The sequence below is a fragment of the Vicugna pacos genome, chromosome 33 (genome assembly GCF_048564905.1).
Source record: "Vicugna pacos chromosome 33, VicPac4, whole genome shotgun sequence".
Lineage (NCBI taxonomy): Eukaryota > Metazoa > Chordata > Mammalia > Artiodactyla > Camelidae > Vicugna > Vicugna pacos.
The window spans coordinates 19,067,055-19,083,841 of record NC_133019.1 but is presented as its reverse complement, the minus strand read 5'-3'; the positions used below and the strand labels follow the sequence as shown (position 1 = coordinate 19,083,841).

Here is a 16,787-nt window from a genome sequence, read left to right as displayed (position 1 = left end):
GGTATGCACATAACAGAGATCTGCATAATATGTATGTATAGATAACATACCATTTAATATATGAGTATTAATGGAATACTACTCAGCCATAAAAAATAATAAAATAACACCATTTGCAGCAACATGGATGGCCCTGGAGAATGTCATTCTAAGTGAAGTAAGCCAGAAAGAGAAAGAAAAATACCATATGATATCACTCATATGTGGAATCTAAAAAACAAAAAAAAAAGACAAATGAACTTATGTATGAAACAGAAACAGACTCACAGACATAAAAAACAAACTTGTGGTTACCAGGGGGAGAAGGGGTGGGAAGGGATAAATTGGGAGTTCAAGATTTGCAGATACTGACTGGTATATATAAAACAGATAAACAAATCTATACTATATAGCATAGGGAACTGTATTTGATATCTTGTAGTAGCTTATGGTGAAAAAGAATATGAAAACAAATGTATGTATATTCATGTACGACTGAAGCATTGTGCTGTACACCAGAAATTGATACAACATTTGTAAACTGACTATACTTCAATTAAAAAAAATTGGTCATCAATGAAAAAAATATGAGTATTAAAAATCCTAAGACAAGATCAACATATACCAAGTCCATCACACTGTAATACTTTTAGACATACTAAGTTTATAAACGTTTGAGGAATTCAAGGTAAAGGGAAAGTCACCATGCTATATATGGGGTGAATCTAAAAATCTGACTTGTGAATCTTTTTAGATACATTTCTTTATTATGGGAGTTGCAAAATATTGCCAACACATAAATTTAGAAATATTGTTACATGTTTCTTGATGTTACTAAAGTTAGTAACATATAACAAAAGCAGTCAATGTGACTCTATCAGCAGAAACAATACTTTATATTGTTACAGTATTTTAAATTTCTAATGTACTTTGTTATTCTCAAATAGTCTTGAGAAAGCAGGTTTTATTATCCTCATTTATAGGTTAAAAAAAAATAAATGATTTTTGAAGGTAAGAGAAATGCTGAAAGTCACAGAGTTGGAATGTCCCAGGAGGGCATTTGTTTGAACTCATTTATGGGGCTTAAGTTACCAAAGTACCAGAAGGGTGGTGGCTCCCCTACCACTTTCCCCCTCCCTCCCCTTCTCTTCTCTGTCACCCCCTCCTTCTGTATCATCATCCCATTTAAGTGCTTACTGTCTTAGAGCTCAGTACTTTATACATATAATCTTATTCAATTCTCATATCCTCCCTGAGGTAGGTATTATCATACCCATTTAAAGATGAGAAAATTGAGGCTTATAGGGAATAAATAACTTGAAAAGAGTCACATGAATTCTGATAGAATAGAGAATGTATAGACAGAGTGGAGATTTGAATCCAGGCCCTTTTGGATACTGACGCCTGTGTTCTTAACCACTACGCTATCTTGCCTGATTATAAAAACATACCCCCAAGACATTACAGTCATTTTCAGTTTACTCTTTTTATTGTGCATTGTGTTATAAAACTTCCATCCCTTATGATTTAAAAAGTCCTAAACATTGATTGATTAATTTGGAGAACCCATTGAGCCCTTATCTACAATGAGATGCTATAAGGGAAAAAAATGTAGATCTAATTATTTTTTTTCTTACCATTTTCTGCCATCCCCTTCCTCAGCCTGTATGCAAGTGGTTGCTTTAACATCTGGCTAACATCTGCTTCATTGCAAAACTTTTTTCTTTGAATTTCTTCAAACCATTCACCAGTCACTCCTTGAAGCCATCTGATATCTCTCTTTGTCTTCTGGAGTTTGCTGAAATCAAACAAAAGTAATGCACCCTTTAAATTTCTTCACATCAAGTGCAAACTCATGTGATGGGCCAAACTTTGCCTAGTGGAGGCGCTGTGTGAACTCTGAGTCCAGGGGGAAAACTGGATGTAGCTGGAGTTTCCTTTTTACCACTGTGTATATATATCTTGGCTGTATTCATATAAATATAATGACAATTTAAAAGTCTTTGCTAGTAGTTGAAATTATCAAGTCGCTGAGGACATCGTGGGTTGAGCATAGTGCCAATTTGACCTAATAATGCATTTGAATGATAGATATTTTAATGACATGGAGAAACTAGAGTATTCAAGTTCTGATTACTCATTCATTCATCCATTCATCCATTCATTCTTTCATTGTTTACTGAGCAATGTTTATCAGCAGGCCCCTGCTTAGGCAATGGGGATTCACTAGTAACTGACTGTAACAGCCAGGGCCCTTACTTGCCCATCCCGTGGTCAAAGATCAAAGCTTCCATGCAGAAAAGAAACTGTTGAATGCAATGGTCTTAGATCGTGGAATTCTTTAAACACAACACCACAAAAGCCCATGAATGAGGGCGCAGCTAATGCTCAGCAGTGAGGGACAGTGTACTTTGAGATGGACAGGAAAAGCCAGCCTAAGCAAGATGTGACCGACCCAGGCTTCCAGAACGTCAGAACCACAATTCTGCCATTATTTCTTTTTCCTTCTTCCCTGCCCCTTCTCGCTTAATCTTCTCTCAAATGAATATGCTGCTCTAAGCCCTTAATTAAATCATTGGTTTTGATTTTTTTTTTTAAAGCAGATCATTTTGCTCCATTCAAAAGGACCCTAGATCTGTCTGGAAATGAGAGATGTTAAATCCAGAGGGAGACAGCCCTGGACTGAGGCCAACAGAGCAGAAAGGGGAGTCTGGAGAACATAATGGCACGTCTCAGCCAGCGGCCAGCTTGACAAAGCTCTGACAAAAGAGCCAGGCTGGTTGCTGGGCTCCCAGCTCGCGAAGTTCTGCTGTTTTGGAAAGAATTTCATGTGACTCCACGGGCGCCCTTTACCCAGGGTCCTCTGGGAAGCTCAAGTGTTGGAGACTTGGTGTTACTAAGAAAGCGGTGAGCCAGACAGCTGCAGAGTGGCTCATTTGGGGTTAAGGGCAGTGAACTGTGGTGGTTGCAAGTCCGGCTCCTGCTTGGGGCTATGATACTGTCATTTTAGAAAATAATTGAGAGGGAAGCCAGAGGCCTTCCTGCCCAGACTTGCATTTTGAAAAGCAGTCATCACGTCTGGGCCACACACTTTGCATTGGTGCCTCCCCTTATGCCTCCACCACCCCTGTGCAGGTCACTCCTGTCTTGACAGCTACTGCTCTTGCTGACAGACTAAGAGACCACAAACACCCGCTTCTAGCCAGCACTCGCTGCCGCCGACTTACCAGCTCCTCACGTGTTAATGCCCCTCATTTGGACATGACTTCTGCTTTCTCAAAACCCTCCCAAATCGTCCGACTCCAACATTCAGGACCATCCAGCCCACCTACTCCTCCACGCACCCTTGTCATTTCAGAGGACAGTCGAGCTACCTGACTTAGGAACATACTAGTAAACATAACTTTCTTATTCTTTTGCTAACGGCACGATGTAACATTGACTCTCTTTTACAGTAATCACACTCCGTTTAATTTCATCTCACTCATTCCATTCTTGCATCACATCCGTCACCACCAGTTTCTTTTTTAACGTCTGGCCAGTGAGGTCAGAAATCTGTACCTCTATGTGAATACTCACACAGTGTGTGAATTCTACTTTAGGAAATAAAACTTAAGAAACGCCTCCCTGCCCCCTGCAAAGTACATTAACTGAACATTAAGCAGTTGCTAAAAATAATTACTCAGGTAATGCAGCGTCTTGGAAAAATGCAAGTGATATAAAATGAAGCAGAAAAAAACAAAAGACAACATTTTATCTATGTTTGTAGCTATGTGAAAATGATATACCCTCCTGGACACACTAGGGAAAAAAATCAAAACCCCTCATCTGTTAGAGTAAAATAATTACAGGCATCAATCCCATTTCTAGCTTTTTAAAAATTATTTTTATTCCATAAGGACAATATGTGGACCTATTTTTTCTTTTTGTTTAATTGTGACTTTTAAATTTATATTAGTTTTATTATAATTTTTCTTATAGAGAAAATATCAGTCATATTTTCACAATCCTGAAGCAATCAATATTACTTTATTTTTCTTCTGCATTTTTCACATGACTGTAATAAAATTTATGAAATATACATTTGTGGAAGGCCTCCTACAGAGAAGACGCAGCGATACAATGGTGAGCGGAGCAGATATAAGCTCTTACCCTAGAGAGCTTACCAGCTAATTGGAGAGACAGATATGAGTCCAGTAATGATGAAAATGTAAGTAACAAAGAGTGGTAAGCACGATTTATTCATTCAACACACGTTTGGACTCTGGACAAAGAGCAGTGAACCAGTCAAGTCCTGGCCCTCATGGAATTTACATTCATTCTGCTGGCGTAGGAGTGGGGGCAAATAATAAAAAATTAAATTGGGGAAAAAATATGTATATAAAATGCTATGAGAACATATAACAAGGGGACCTGGTTACGTGAAGCAGAAGCAAAGACTTCCCTAAGAAGGTAACACATGGCCTGAAGGATGAGGGATGAAGCAAAAAGGTAGTGGGTAGATGGTTCTGGGAGAGAGTTTTCCAGGCAGAAGAGAAGCAGCTATGGAGCAAGTGCGTCCCAAGGAAAGAAGCGAGGAACTGAAACGAGGCTGGCCTGGCTGGAATGTGGACGTGGAGAAGACTAACTGGTGAGGGGGGCAGGGAGCAGAAAGGCAGCTAGCTGCTACATCATGCAATATTTGGGGTTGGGTTAAGCAATTTGACCTTTAGTCCTGGAGCAATGAGAAAGCATTTATGACTTGGCAGGGGCATGACATATGAGATTTGCACTTTCAAAAGATCATCCTAGACTAAAAAGCGTCTGCACGGCAAAGGAGATCAACTAAATGAAAAGGCAACCAACTGTAGGGGAGAAAATATTTGCAAATCACATTATCTGATAAGGGGTAAATTACCAAAACATATTTAAAAATTCATAAACTTCAATAGCAAAAAATCCAAACAATTTGATTAAAAAATTGGCAGAAGATTTGAACAGACATTTTTCCAAAGAAAACATATAGATGGCCAACAGGCACATGAAAAGATGCTCAGCATCACTGATGATCAGGGAAATGCAAATCAAACCACAATGAGATATCACTTCAGACCTGTCAGAATGCCTACTATCAAAAAGATGAGAAAGAACAAGTGTTGGCAGAGACAAGAAGAGAAGGGAACTCTCGTGCAGTGTTGGTCGGAATGTAACTTGGTGCAGCCACTGTGGAAAACAGTATACAGGCTCCTCAAAAAATTAAAAATAGAACTACCATTTGATCCAGCAATTTCAATTCTGGGTATTTATCTGAAGAAAATGAAAACACTAATTCAAAAAGATATGTGCACTCTTGTATGCACTGCAGCATTATTTTCAATAGCTGAGATATGGAAACAACCTAAGTGTCCATCAATGAATGAATAGAAAAAGAAGATGCAAAATATATACACATATATGAAGGAATATATGTGTGTGTATATAATGGAATACTATTCAGCCACAAAAAATGATGAAATCTTGCCATTTGTGACAACATGGATAGACCTCGAGGGCATTATGCTAAATGAAATAAGTTAGACAAAGACAAATATACGACCTCATTTATATGTGAGATTTAAACAACAACACAAACAAGCTGATAGATATAGAGAACAGACTGGTGACTGCCAGGAGTAGGGGGAGACGGGGTGGGACAAATCAGTGAACACGGTCAAAAGGTACAAAATTCTAGTTACAAAATAATCAAGCCATGGGGACGGAATGTACAGCATGGTGACTATAGTTAATAATACTGTACTGAATATTTCAAAATCACTAATAGAGCAGAGATCTTACAAGTCCTCATCACAAGAAAAAACATTTTGTAACCATGTGTGGTAATAATGGATGTTAACTACACTTATTGTGGTGATCATTTCACAATATATAAAAATATTGAATATTATGTTGTACACCTGAAACTAATGCTGTAAAATAATTTTTTAAAAAGTTTGTAAACTAAAGAATAATGTCAAATATACCTCAATAAGTTATGGGTTTTTTTTGTGTTTTTTTTTTAAAGATCATCCTAGCATCAGGTGGAGACAAGATTCCAGCGGAAAACAGGAGAGAGTAGTCAGGGTACTTACAGGGTCTAGGAGAGCGAGGGGTTTGCTTGGACCAGGACGGTGGTGGTGAAGTGGAGGAAAAGTAGAAAGCGTTTCAGAGCTACTTAGCGGTTAAAACTGTGCACCAAGTGATGAAGTAACTTTGGAAGGTTAAGGACAGAGACACGTCAAGGAAGATTCCGCAATTTCTGATTTCCATAGGTGCATAGAAGATGCCATTCATTCAGATAATGGGTATATAATCTTCAAAAAATTATACACAAAATACCTACAACATTACTCATCTTTGGAGCAATCATTAAATATTTGCATAATATTCAAACTGCTATGATTTCCATGATTTATTTACTAAATAAACTCTGGTGCAGAACATTGTGATTTTCCCTAATAAATATTGCTGTAATGAACATCAGTGCACATTTTCTATTTTCACAGTGACTCTGACAGACACTGAAGTAGAATTATTGCCTCAGAGAGTCAAAACATTTTTGTGATTCTTTATACACATGACCACAATGCTTCTCAAGATGGCTATAGCAATGTTACTCATGCCAGCAGTGTACGCACTTGGAAGAGTAAATATTATCATTTTGAGTATTTCTATGTTCTGAATGTAACACTTTCAAGGCATGTGTATAACTGTGGGCAGCTTTGTTTCTTCTAAGAATTTTTGTTTCCTTTTCTTAAAAAAATATGCTACATTTCTTTGGTAAGTGATGATGTTTGAACACCTTCCCATATGTCTGTTTACCAATTATATTTTATGTTTTGGTAATTGTACATTTTATCAGTTTGTAAGTCAATGCCTTAGAGTTTTTCATTGGAATTGGTATGTTTAATATTGGCTTTATTCCTTTGGTAACTATGTAAGCTTAAAAAGCTAAAGCTCTAAACATTCTTAGAAAGAATGAACAGTACATATATGCAAATTAAAAAATAAATGTACGGTAAAAAAAAAAAGATCTATGAAGCCATAACAGACATGGAAGAAACTTAAAAGACATATTACTTAAATGAAAGAAGCCAGTCTGAAAAGGCTACAAACTACGATTCGAACCAAATGACATTCTGGAATAGGCACAGCTACGGAAACAATAAAAAGATCATGGTTTCCAGGGGCTTGGGGAGAGGGAGGAAGGAATGAATAGATGCAGCACAAGGGATTTTTAGGGCAATGAAAGTATTCTGTAGGATACTATAGTGGTGGCTACATGTCGTTATGCATTTGTCAAAACCCATAGAATGTACAACATCAAGAGTGAGCCCTAATGTAAACTGTGGACTTTGGTTGATAATAATGTGCCCATGTTGGTTCATCGATTGTGCCAAATATGCCGCACTGATGAGAGGTGTTGAGGGTAAGGGAGTGTGGGTGGGTGGGGAGGGCTGTGTGTGAACTCTCTGTATTTTCTGCTCAATTCTGTTGGGAACCTGAAACTGTTCTAAAAGAATAAAGTCATTCAAAAAAAAGAAACTCACTATTTTTCTTATTTGCTCTAATTATTTTCCCCAGGCTTCTTTTATTCTGATTAAATTCTGAACACTGAGTCATAGAAACCTCATTCTGATGAGGTCTACGGTGGGTAAAACATAATTAATCTGTAGTTTATGTTCATTTGTCTCCTGAAGACAATGAGAAATGAAATGCAGAGAGTGGTTGTATGTAGATAAATGAAAGGGCAAGATTTTGAAGAAATTCAGTGGCTTTTAAAGCAGAAATAATCCAAGGTTTTCAAGAAAGGGGGTGAACACGCACAGACAAGAGTGAGAAAATTCAAGGGTAAGGCAGTCAGAAATGGCACTGTGTTTACTTAGCACTAAAGAAGTAACAAATAGTTCTGGCCCTTGGAGTAAGGATAACCCTAGGGAGAGATACTATGAATGACATAAAAGTCTAAATACTCTGGGTAACAGTAACTTACCTCCTTAATCTTATATATAAAAGCCCCAAGCACTATAGAATAAATACAGCCTGTCACTCATAGTGGTTGACCAAGCTTCTAGTACCAAAAAGAGCACAACAATTGCAAAACCAGTGGTTTAGGCTAAAAAACCCCCCAAAACCCCAAAATATCAAATCAGCTAAACACTAGCAAAAAAAGAAAAACAAAATCAGAACATTAAGACGGCTTGTGTGCTCTCCTTGGCCTGTGCAGACCTTCTAGAAGGAGGTGCAGGCCTGGTGCAACGTTCTGTCTGGACAGAGTGAAAGGGCACAATGCAGAAGGACTCTGGCCCACTAGTGCCTTTACATTGGATTGGCTTTGGCTATGCAGCACTGGTTGCTTCCGGTGGGATCATTGGCTATGCAAAAGCAGGTAGTGTCCCATCCCTGGCTGCTGGGCTCTTCTTCGGGGGTTTAGCGGGCCTGGGTGCCTATCAGCTGTCTCAGGATCCAAGGAACATTTGGGTTTTCTTAGCTACATCTGGAACCTTGGCTGGCATCATGGGGATGAGATTCTACCACTCTGGAAAGTTTATGCCTGCAGGCTTAATTGCGGGTGCCAGTTTGCTGATGGTCGCCAAACTTGGAATTAGTGTGTTGGGTAAACCCCATCAGTAGTAGTCATGGCCCAGCTTGGACTTGACGAATGTTTAAACTTCCACTATTTTTAGTGTCTTAAGATAAATAAGTACAGCATTTTCACTTATTCTGACATTTTACTTAAAACAAACAAAAAAAACTGAACTTTACGGAGAAAAAGATCAGTCATAATCGTTATGACACTAAGAGTTGGACAGAGTATAACACGAGAGCTGCTTGTCATTAGTACCTTCATACAGTTTGGTTCTTGTATGGTGGTGGTCTCTCTTCTTCCTGTGTCTGTGCATAAAGTCTCCGGGGGTAAAATGTTAGGTATCACCATTGGGGCCCCTGAAACCTACTCAGAGGAACAGTATGAAAAACATCTCTTAATGAGATTTAGCACATTTGTTCTTTTGCTCATCTTAGGGCCACAGACCTACTTTGAAATTATGTTAAATGAAATCAATGAAAATAAATTTTACTGTGAGTAAAATTAAAAAAATCAGGACATTAAGTAGGGGTGCCTTGATGTGTGAAACTTAAGAAATCAGTGTTAAGTTTCAGCTGGCCTCAGTCTGACAAGAGAGAACATTTTCTCGCTGAGTGAAATTCAAGTTCACGGCCAGCCTGCACAGGGCTCTTCCCAATCTACTTCGGTTTATTATACACTCAGCCAGTCATTTAAAGCATGCAGTCCACTTCCTGCCCGTGAGAAGAACCTCGGGGTGACAAAGGACATATGTGTATACACACAGAGACACAAACTGCCAGCACAGAGCTTGTCTGCTCCATTAGTCCAGCTTGACTCAGCACGTCACGAGGGCCTGCTGTCTACACCTGTGATTTGCTCTTCCCCCAAGGCTGATTAACTTGACAAAACCAAATCAGGTCCTTTCTTGCTGAGCACCAGTCCTCTCTGCTCCATGTCAAAATGCTCTGCTCTTTCTTCTTTCACAGAAATCATAGTCGGCTGTGTCCTGCCTTCAGTTCCATTCCAGCACCTGCCGAATGAGTCTGTCCCCTGAGGTTCCTCCTCCTGACTTAAATTTGTTTTTCTTTATTTTCCATCCTTGAGGACTGAACCCGCCTCCCCTCTCCTCTTCCTTGTCCTCCCTGCTGTGCCCCCAGCCCTCATTGACCTTTGCTTCTCACTATTTTTTTTTTTTGGTCCACCTTTATTCTGAGCAGGTCTCTGTCCCCATCTCTGTTTTCATTACTAATTAATTATGCATTAACCACTGAGAATGTGCTCAGTAAATGATATGCGGTTGTCTCTCTGTCTTCCAGTCTTTGGCCCCACCTGTCTGCTCCCCAAGAACCACAACCTGGCCTGCTGTGGAGTTGCCATCAGGTAGCAGAAAGTGCACTGGACAGGGGTCAGGCTCTAAGCTGGGTGATCCTGGCCAAGTGTTTAACTTTATTGGCTTTGTTTTCCTCATTTGTGAAAGAGGGTTAAATGATGCGGGAGACTGTTTACAAAGCAGGCCCCCACGATTCCGGCTGAAGGTGCCCCCACGATTCCGGCTGAAGGTACCCCGCTCTGTGCGGTGATTTTGTCCCTCTGCTGCCCCCTGGCCTTGGGCTTGCTTAGAGCACCTGAAAGTGATGACGTGAGCCTGTGAGAGTTCCCAGCCCAGGCCTCAAGAAGCCTGGCAGCTCCTGCCGTCTCCCTCTCGGAATCTGGATCCTCTGGTGTGAAGAAGCATGGGCTAGCCTCCGAGAGGATGGGTCATAGAGGGAGGGGCCTAGCCGAGCGCCGTCACCAACTGCTGGACGTGGGTGAAGCCGTCTCAGACCATCCGGCCACCGTGCAGCCCGCAGACGGCTGGAGCCAGATGAGTGACCCCGGGCGATCCCAGCTGAGAACTGCGGGCTAATGATATAAGTCATCTGAAGCCTTTAAGCTTTGGGATGGTTTGTTATGCACAATTTTAAGAAATGGACACAGATGAGATTATCTGAAAGATAACCTTCTGGTCTGAAATGGATGGTCAAAGGACTCATCATTCTCACATCAGAATTAAATCACTGAGAAATCTTATAGAAACTAAAATGAGGCTCAAAGCATAATCAGGTCAATCCTCTTGTCTTCAGGTGAAATAAAAACAATAACAAATGAGGGCAGACACTATGCATGGAGCAGCCACCATCTCCTAGGATTCTGCAGTCATAATGCTGCCCAGATGTGGTGTCCTCGCTTACAGAGACCAACAGGAGGGAGCTGTCTGGGATGGAGAGCTGGGATGAGAAATCAAGCCTCATTCTAAAGCCTCCGGACACATCTCACTGTCTCTGGGGACTACTAATCCCATTAAATAAACAATGCAATTGTTTGGAAAGAGGGTGGGAAGGGATAAATTTCGGAGTCTGAGATTTGCAAATGATAACCACTATATATAAAAGCAGATTAAAAAACATTTCTGTAGAGCACAGGGAACTGTATTCAATATCTTGTAATAACCTTTAATGAAAAAGAATATGAAAACAAATATATGTATATATATGCATGACTGGGACATTATGCTGTACACCAGAAATTGACACATTGTAACTGACTATATACCTCAATTAAAAAAATTTTTTTAAATAAACATTGCAATTGATCTAAGCTCAAAATGGCTTTTGCCAATTAAAAAGGTGGCAATGATCCTTTAAATGTGATTGAAGAGAGAGCAGTTAGACATGTTGAAAGCAAACAAGGCCTCTAAGCCAGAAAATAGGAATTATAGTTTCCATTTTCTTGTCTGAAAAATCTCCAATTTCTCAAAATAGTTCGCTTCCCAGCTCTCCTTGCCGAGGGCATCAGGTCCTCTTTTTGCTATTCTCACCTCCCTTTTCATCTCCTCAACTCACATTTTGTTTCCTCCACTTTTCTTATTTTCTTGGCTTCCATAAATGTATCTGTCTGCTTTCACAGCTGGCCTTCCAGTACATGACCCATCTTATTACACCTTCTTCTGCCTTCCAGGCAGCTAAAACTCATGATCTCTATCAACCCTCTCCTCTTGGCTTCAAGGACCAAATGTCCCCCAAATCCCCCACCCTACCCTAGTCTTACAGTTTCAGTCATCAGGGAACCCTATAACGAATTGTTCCATTACACTGAATCCTGCAAAAGTGGATTTGTTACTTGAATTGTAGGAAATTAAAGCAGCATTAAAATGTTCCTACACAGGAATTCAAACACATTTTTTTGGTTTTATATTGCCTAGCAACCACAACACACAGAAAAGCACATATGAGTGCATGGGGCGGGAACTGTGTCAGAGCCTAAACATTGAATTAGTGTCATAGCAGATGCAGGATCAATCTGTCCAAGCAAGGACCTTTCAATCCCTGGAACCCTCAGGGAAACTCAGCATCTTGGGACAGGGTTGTGCCTTTGTTTTCCTGTTCCAGAAAGGTGACACTTCCAGGTCTAGGTTCCCTATCGCTCATACTCCAGGGAAGGCTTTAGGACAACTGCGGTGAGTTATCAGCCAGGAAGGGCAGAGTAAAGAATGCAAAAGCCCTTGTTCAGTGGCTGCACAGGCAGCTTAACAATCCAGGGCCTGGCCTCTCCTCTCCCTGTTTGCACTTCTGAAAGCACTGTTTTTGTTATGTTTTGTTTGCCATTAAATTTTTTTGCTTGTTTTAATTTTTCCTTTTCTTTCTTTTCTTTATTGAAGTTTAATCAGTTACATTGTGTCAATTTCTGGTGTACAGTATAATGCCCCAGTCATGCATATACATGCATACATTTGTTTTCATATTCTTTGTCATTAAAGGTTATTACAAGGTACTGAATATAGTTCTGTGTGCTATACAGAAGAAATTTGCTTTTTATCTATTTTTATATATTGTGGTTAGCATTTGCAAATCTCAAACTCCCAAAGCCATTCCCAGCCCCTTTCTCCTGGTAACTATAAGATTGTTAACTATTGAAAGGACTGTTTTTTGACTGCCATTGCCCCTGATATCAAAGCCTATTTTTTGGCTCAGCCCACAGCTGAAATTCAGGAAGGAGCAGGGATTAGAAAAAAGCAAGCAGATATATTGAAAAAAAAATGTGTTCTTTTGATAGTAGTAAAGTTAATCATAGAAGGAAGTCTGGAGGAAGGGACGCTCAGTTAAGGAAAAGTGATGAACTATAGCAGGCAAGAGATAACAAAAACAATAAAACTTGGAACTCAAAAGGTGGCAATGAATAAAGGCACCAGCATTAGAGGCAAGTTAGTCTATTTAATCTCCTTGAATGACAGTGATTGAGTTTGCCCAACCTAAAATAAAAGACAACTTTTTCTACATGTTTTAAATTGACTAGTACTGTCTTCTTGGCTGTTTATTCTCTTCTGACATAAAGTCACAACAAAAGGAAAACAAAAATTAAGTAACATGAAAGATGTGTCATTCCCATACTGGTTCAGATCACAGCCAGTCATTTCTTACTGATCAGTCACCCTGAGTGTTAGAGCAGGCAGACAGCCAGGTATAAGCAGAGAAAGGGGGGCATGGGCCAAATGGCAGGAAACCACACATTTTGTCAACCATGGGGGGTCCTTGGGCAAAGAAAAGCAAGAACCTCCAGACTGACAGGAAATCACAGATTTTTGGGGTGACAAGGATCCTAGAGGAAGACAAAGAAAGCAGGAATCTCTGGCATATCCGAATGTAACCTTTTTGCTCATTATGCCCTCATTACAATAAAATTAGCCTTGCAGATAAGAAATACACATCATGCACCGATGTCATGACACTTCTGATCCAGACTAAACAGGGACAAAAATCCCTCCTCCCTTTGGGAAGGTGGAGTTGGCATGAAAATCAGGGAATACAACCCTAAATCACTCCCTCCTCAATATATATCCATTCATTTTTACACCCCATAAAACCAGCTTGCCAAAGAAACTCAGGGCAGCTACTCACCTGAGTCTGCCCGCTCTCCCCTTGAGAGTGTACTGTTGCTTAATAAATCTTTGCTTTGCTTTCCTGACCTCCACATCTTGTCTCTGAATTCTTTCTGCAATGAGACAGGAACCTACTCTTTGGTAACATAAGGAAGGTGCCACAGCAAAGATGAGCTGTTCACACTGAGGCCAAACTTAGAGTTTAAGTGCCAGCCCCTCATCTGGCCACAGGGCTTTCTGTCTTCCTAGGTTTGTCTTATCTCTTTCTTAATCTATTTATAGCTGTTACCCAAACCACCTGGGAAAGCATCCAGGGTCACCTCTGCATTTGCCAAACTGTATTGAATCACTTGTCATGTACCTGTTTGTTCCACCAACTGTCAGCCTTCTGAGGACAAATACCACGTCTCATTTCTCTTGGTGACCTGAGAGCCTCGCACCGTCTCTGACCCAGGGTCAATCAATACGTATTTGCTCAACTTTGGGGATAATGAATGAGTTCTCCATTCATCACTGTGAAGCCATTCAGTCAATATTGGACGTAAGAGAGAGGGGTGATCCTGCACCCATAAAAATCATGTTTGTAAAAAGTAATTTCCTTAGGAAAGCTGGTCAGAGCTAAGGTTTGTATGGTGCTGATCCTAAGCCAGGCATGATTATGTCCATCAGCCAACTGAATCTTTACAACAACTCTATGAGGTAGGTATTTTTATTCCATTCTACCAATGAGGAAATTAAAATGCTGAGAGGCTGAATCACTGTCGGACAGACTCGTTTGAATGCTGCCACTGATCTTTATTAACTGTGTGATTAATCCTCTCTGTGCCTCTGTTTCCTTATCCATCAAGTAGGAATAAGAGTAATAACAATATTTCATGTTTTTTGGGGTGAGGATTAAGTGAGTTAGTGCGTGTAAGGCCCATACACCTGTTCTGGCATGAATGAAGTGCTGATTGTGATCTGTGAAATGCACAGGACAGGTGGTAAAGAGGCGGATGGATGGAGAGCGGGCTGGGAACTTGTGTGTTTCCTTCCCCAGCACAACAGAAGTGGGTGGCGGGCAGTAAAGGGAATCACCCTAAGGCTTTTCCTTTTCCTGAGAAACTCACACGCATTCATTGTTCAGTGTGGGCTACCCACCCCTGTTGGATCTCCAAGTTGTACTTAAATTAACAGCAAGATTGTGAGAAAACCAGACTTGACAGTGCCGATTTCACAAACACTGCCTGAATGCCACACTCAAGATGGGGAGAGACTGGGTCAGGCTCATTGCCGTCACTGCACTGGCCCCCATGCTGCCCCGAATGCACTGGCAGATGCCAGGGGTTGGGTACATGGTTGCTAAGGATACGGAACTTATTTTAGTAAAAGACCTCAAAAACATTTACTGTTGTAAACTCTAAGGCAAATATACGTGAACTGAGCACTTACACTTTTATTTATCTGAAATCTGATTCCAGTCTAAGTTTAAAAAATAACTATTCACTCATGGAGTCAATGAATTTTTTTTTGAGTACTTACTATGTTCTAGGCACTGTTCTGGAAGCTTGGAATACCTCAGTGCACAAAAGAGACAGCGCCAAGTCTTCCTGGAGCGTGTAGACTTGCAAATATCCGTATTTCCACGGGCACTGATTTGGCCCAAACCACCACCATCTCTCACCTGGACAAGCACAGGAACCTTACTTGTCTGCCTGCTTCCACTCTGATCCCCCTTCCATCCAGGCTCCACACAGAAGTCAGAGAGACATTTTAAAAATGTAAGTTACGGCAGGCGTCCCACGGCCTTGCTTAAATCTCTCAGGTGCTTCCAGTCATGCTCAGAATTCCAAACTCGATGGTCCTCAAGTCTGTGCAGTGTCTGCCCTCTGCCTTTCCCACCACTCTTCTCGTCTGTCTCTCCCCACCACTCAGCACTTGGCCGTCTTTCTGTCCCTCCAACCAGCCAAGCTGGTTCGCACTTGGCTTTGCACCTGCCGTCTCCTCCACCTGGAATGCCCTTCCCTGTTTTGTCACATGGCCATTCCTTTGTATCATTTTGGCCTTAGCGAAAATGCCCCATCATTAGAGTGGCCTCCCGTGACCCTCTACAGGGAACTACAGTCACTCTCTATCAGGTTGCTTGGTTTACTTTTCTTAGCCTCATTAATCATCTTATGAAATCATCTTCGTTTCTTTACTCTTCCACTGATTAAAATATAATCCACAAGAACAAAGACCTCGCCTGTCCTGTCTTGTGGAACGATGTCTGACCCACAGCAGGGGGTCAGTAAGCCCTGGGTGAGCACATCGTGTGAATTCAGGCAACTCTTCTCCCTGGACTAGAATTCCTTCATCTACAGCATGAGGGGGTTGAACTAGAAGCTCTCAAGGGTGCGCTCCTGCATTTTGTCATTCTAAGATTGCTTTTGCTAATATTTCAAGGGATATACACCCTTAACAGTTTACAAATCCATCTCTAGTTCTGAGAGCTCGTAAGCGTCCGGCTCTGTCTCCCTTGGGCCTTTGTACCTCAGCCCAAGTCCCAATCATTCATACTATTCTCACGTGTGCCAACTGCCCTTTCACTCCCTTCGCCCTGTTCTTCTGCTGCTTCACCCTGGATCCATCATGTGATTAAAACAAAACGACCAGAAGAGGATCTGTGAGTCCGAGTTCAACCTGACAGTCACTCTACGGAAGATGAAGACAGTACTCCGTCTTCATCCCGTACCTTCACGAGGCTGCTGAACATTACGGCAACCGTGCGCCTGCCACAGCCCACCCCTCCCTGAGGGACGCGGGATGTGCCCCTGGAGTTAAATGTTGAGCGCGTGTTGTGTGACAGCCGCCGTGCTAGGGGCTTCCACATTCATCATGTCATTTACTCACCACGGGCGCCCAGCACGGTAGGCATTCTTATACTCATTTTAGAGTAAAAGGAATTGAAACCATAAAACATGAAAAAACACGCCTGTGGTTATAGAGAGGAAAGTGTTAGATTTCCACTGGCCCTCAGATTCTCACCACCCAGCATGGCAACACGTGTGGAGAGAGTACAGGTATTTTCAGATTATTTCCCTGAATTAGTCAACACTTACTTGTCCTGAGCTTTTTTCATGCTAGGTGTCTTGTCACGGGATCGCCAGCTCCCTAAGCAGAGTGCCAGACATTCTGAACACATGATAAACAGTGACTAAATACTTGTTGAAAAGCCCAACAAAGGAAAACAAAAGAATTAAAAACTGGAGTTTTTAGGCTTGCTTCTCACTTACGCTCTTTATACAGATGCTCAGACAACTTCCACTGAAATTTGTAGGGCAAGGGTTA

At 41.1% G+C, this 16,787-nt stretch overlaps 2 protein-coding genes across 5 annotated transcripts in view; one reads left to right on the top strand and one right to left on the bottom strand.

The window, feature by feature from the left end:
* EXPH5 (exophilin 5) overlaps positions 1-16,787 on the bottom strand; it is an 88,754-nt gene that overhangs the window by 28,813 nt on the left and 43,154 nt on the right. For all 4 annotated transcript variants that reach the window (XM_072954035.1, XM_006217359.4, XM_031675527.2 and 1 more), the window contains exon 2: positions 1,617-1,777. In XM_072954035.1, coding sequence (XP_072810136.1) covers positions 1,617-1,777 — 161 coding nt within the window. The remainder of the gene's footprint in view (positions 1-1,616; positions 1,778-16,787) is intronic.
* On the top strand, positions 8,197-8,742 carry LOC102526673 (transmembrane protein 14C). The gene has a single exon (XM_015250461.3). The coding sequence runs from the start codon at positions 8,284-8,286 to the stop codon at positions 8,626-8,628; it is 345 nt and encodes a 114-aa protein (XP_015105947.1). The 5' UTR covers positions 8,197-8,283; the 3' UTR covers positions 8,629-8,742.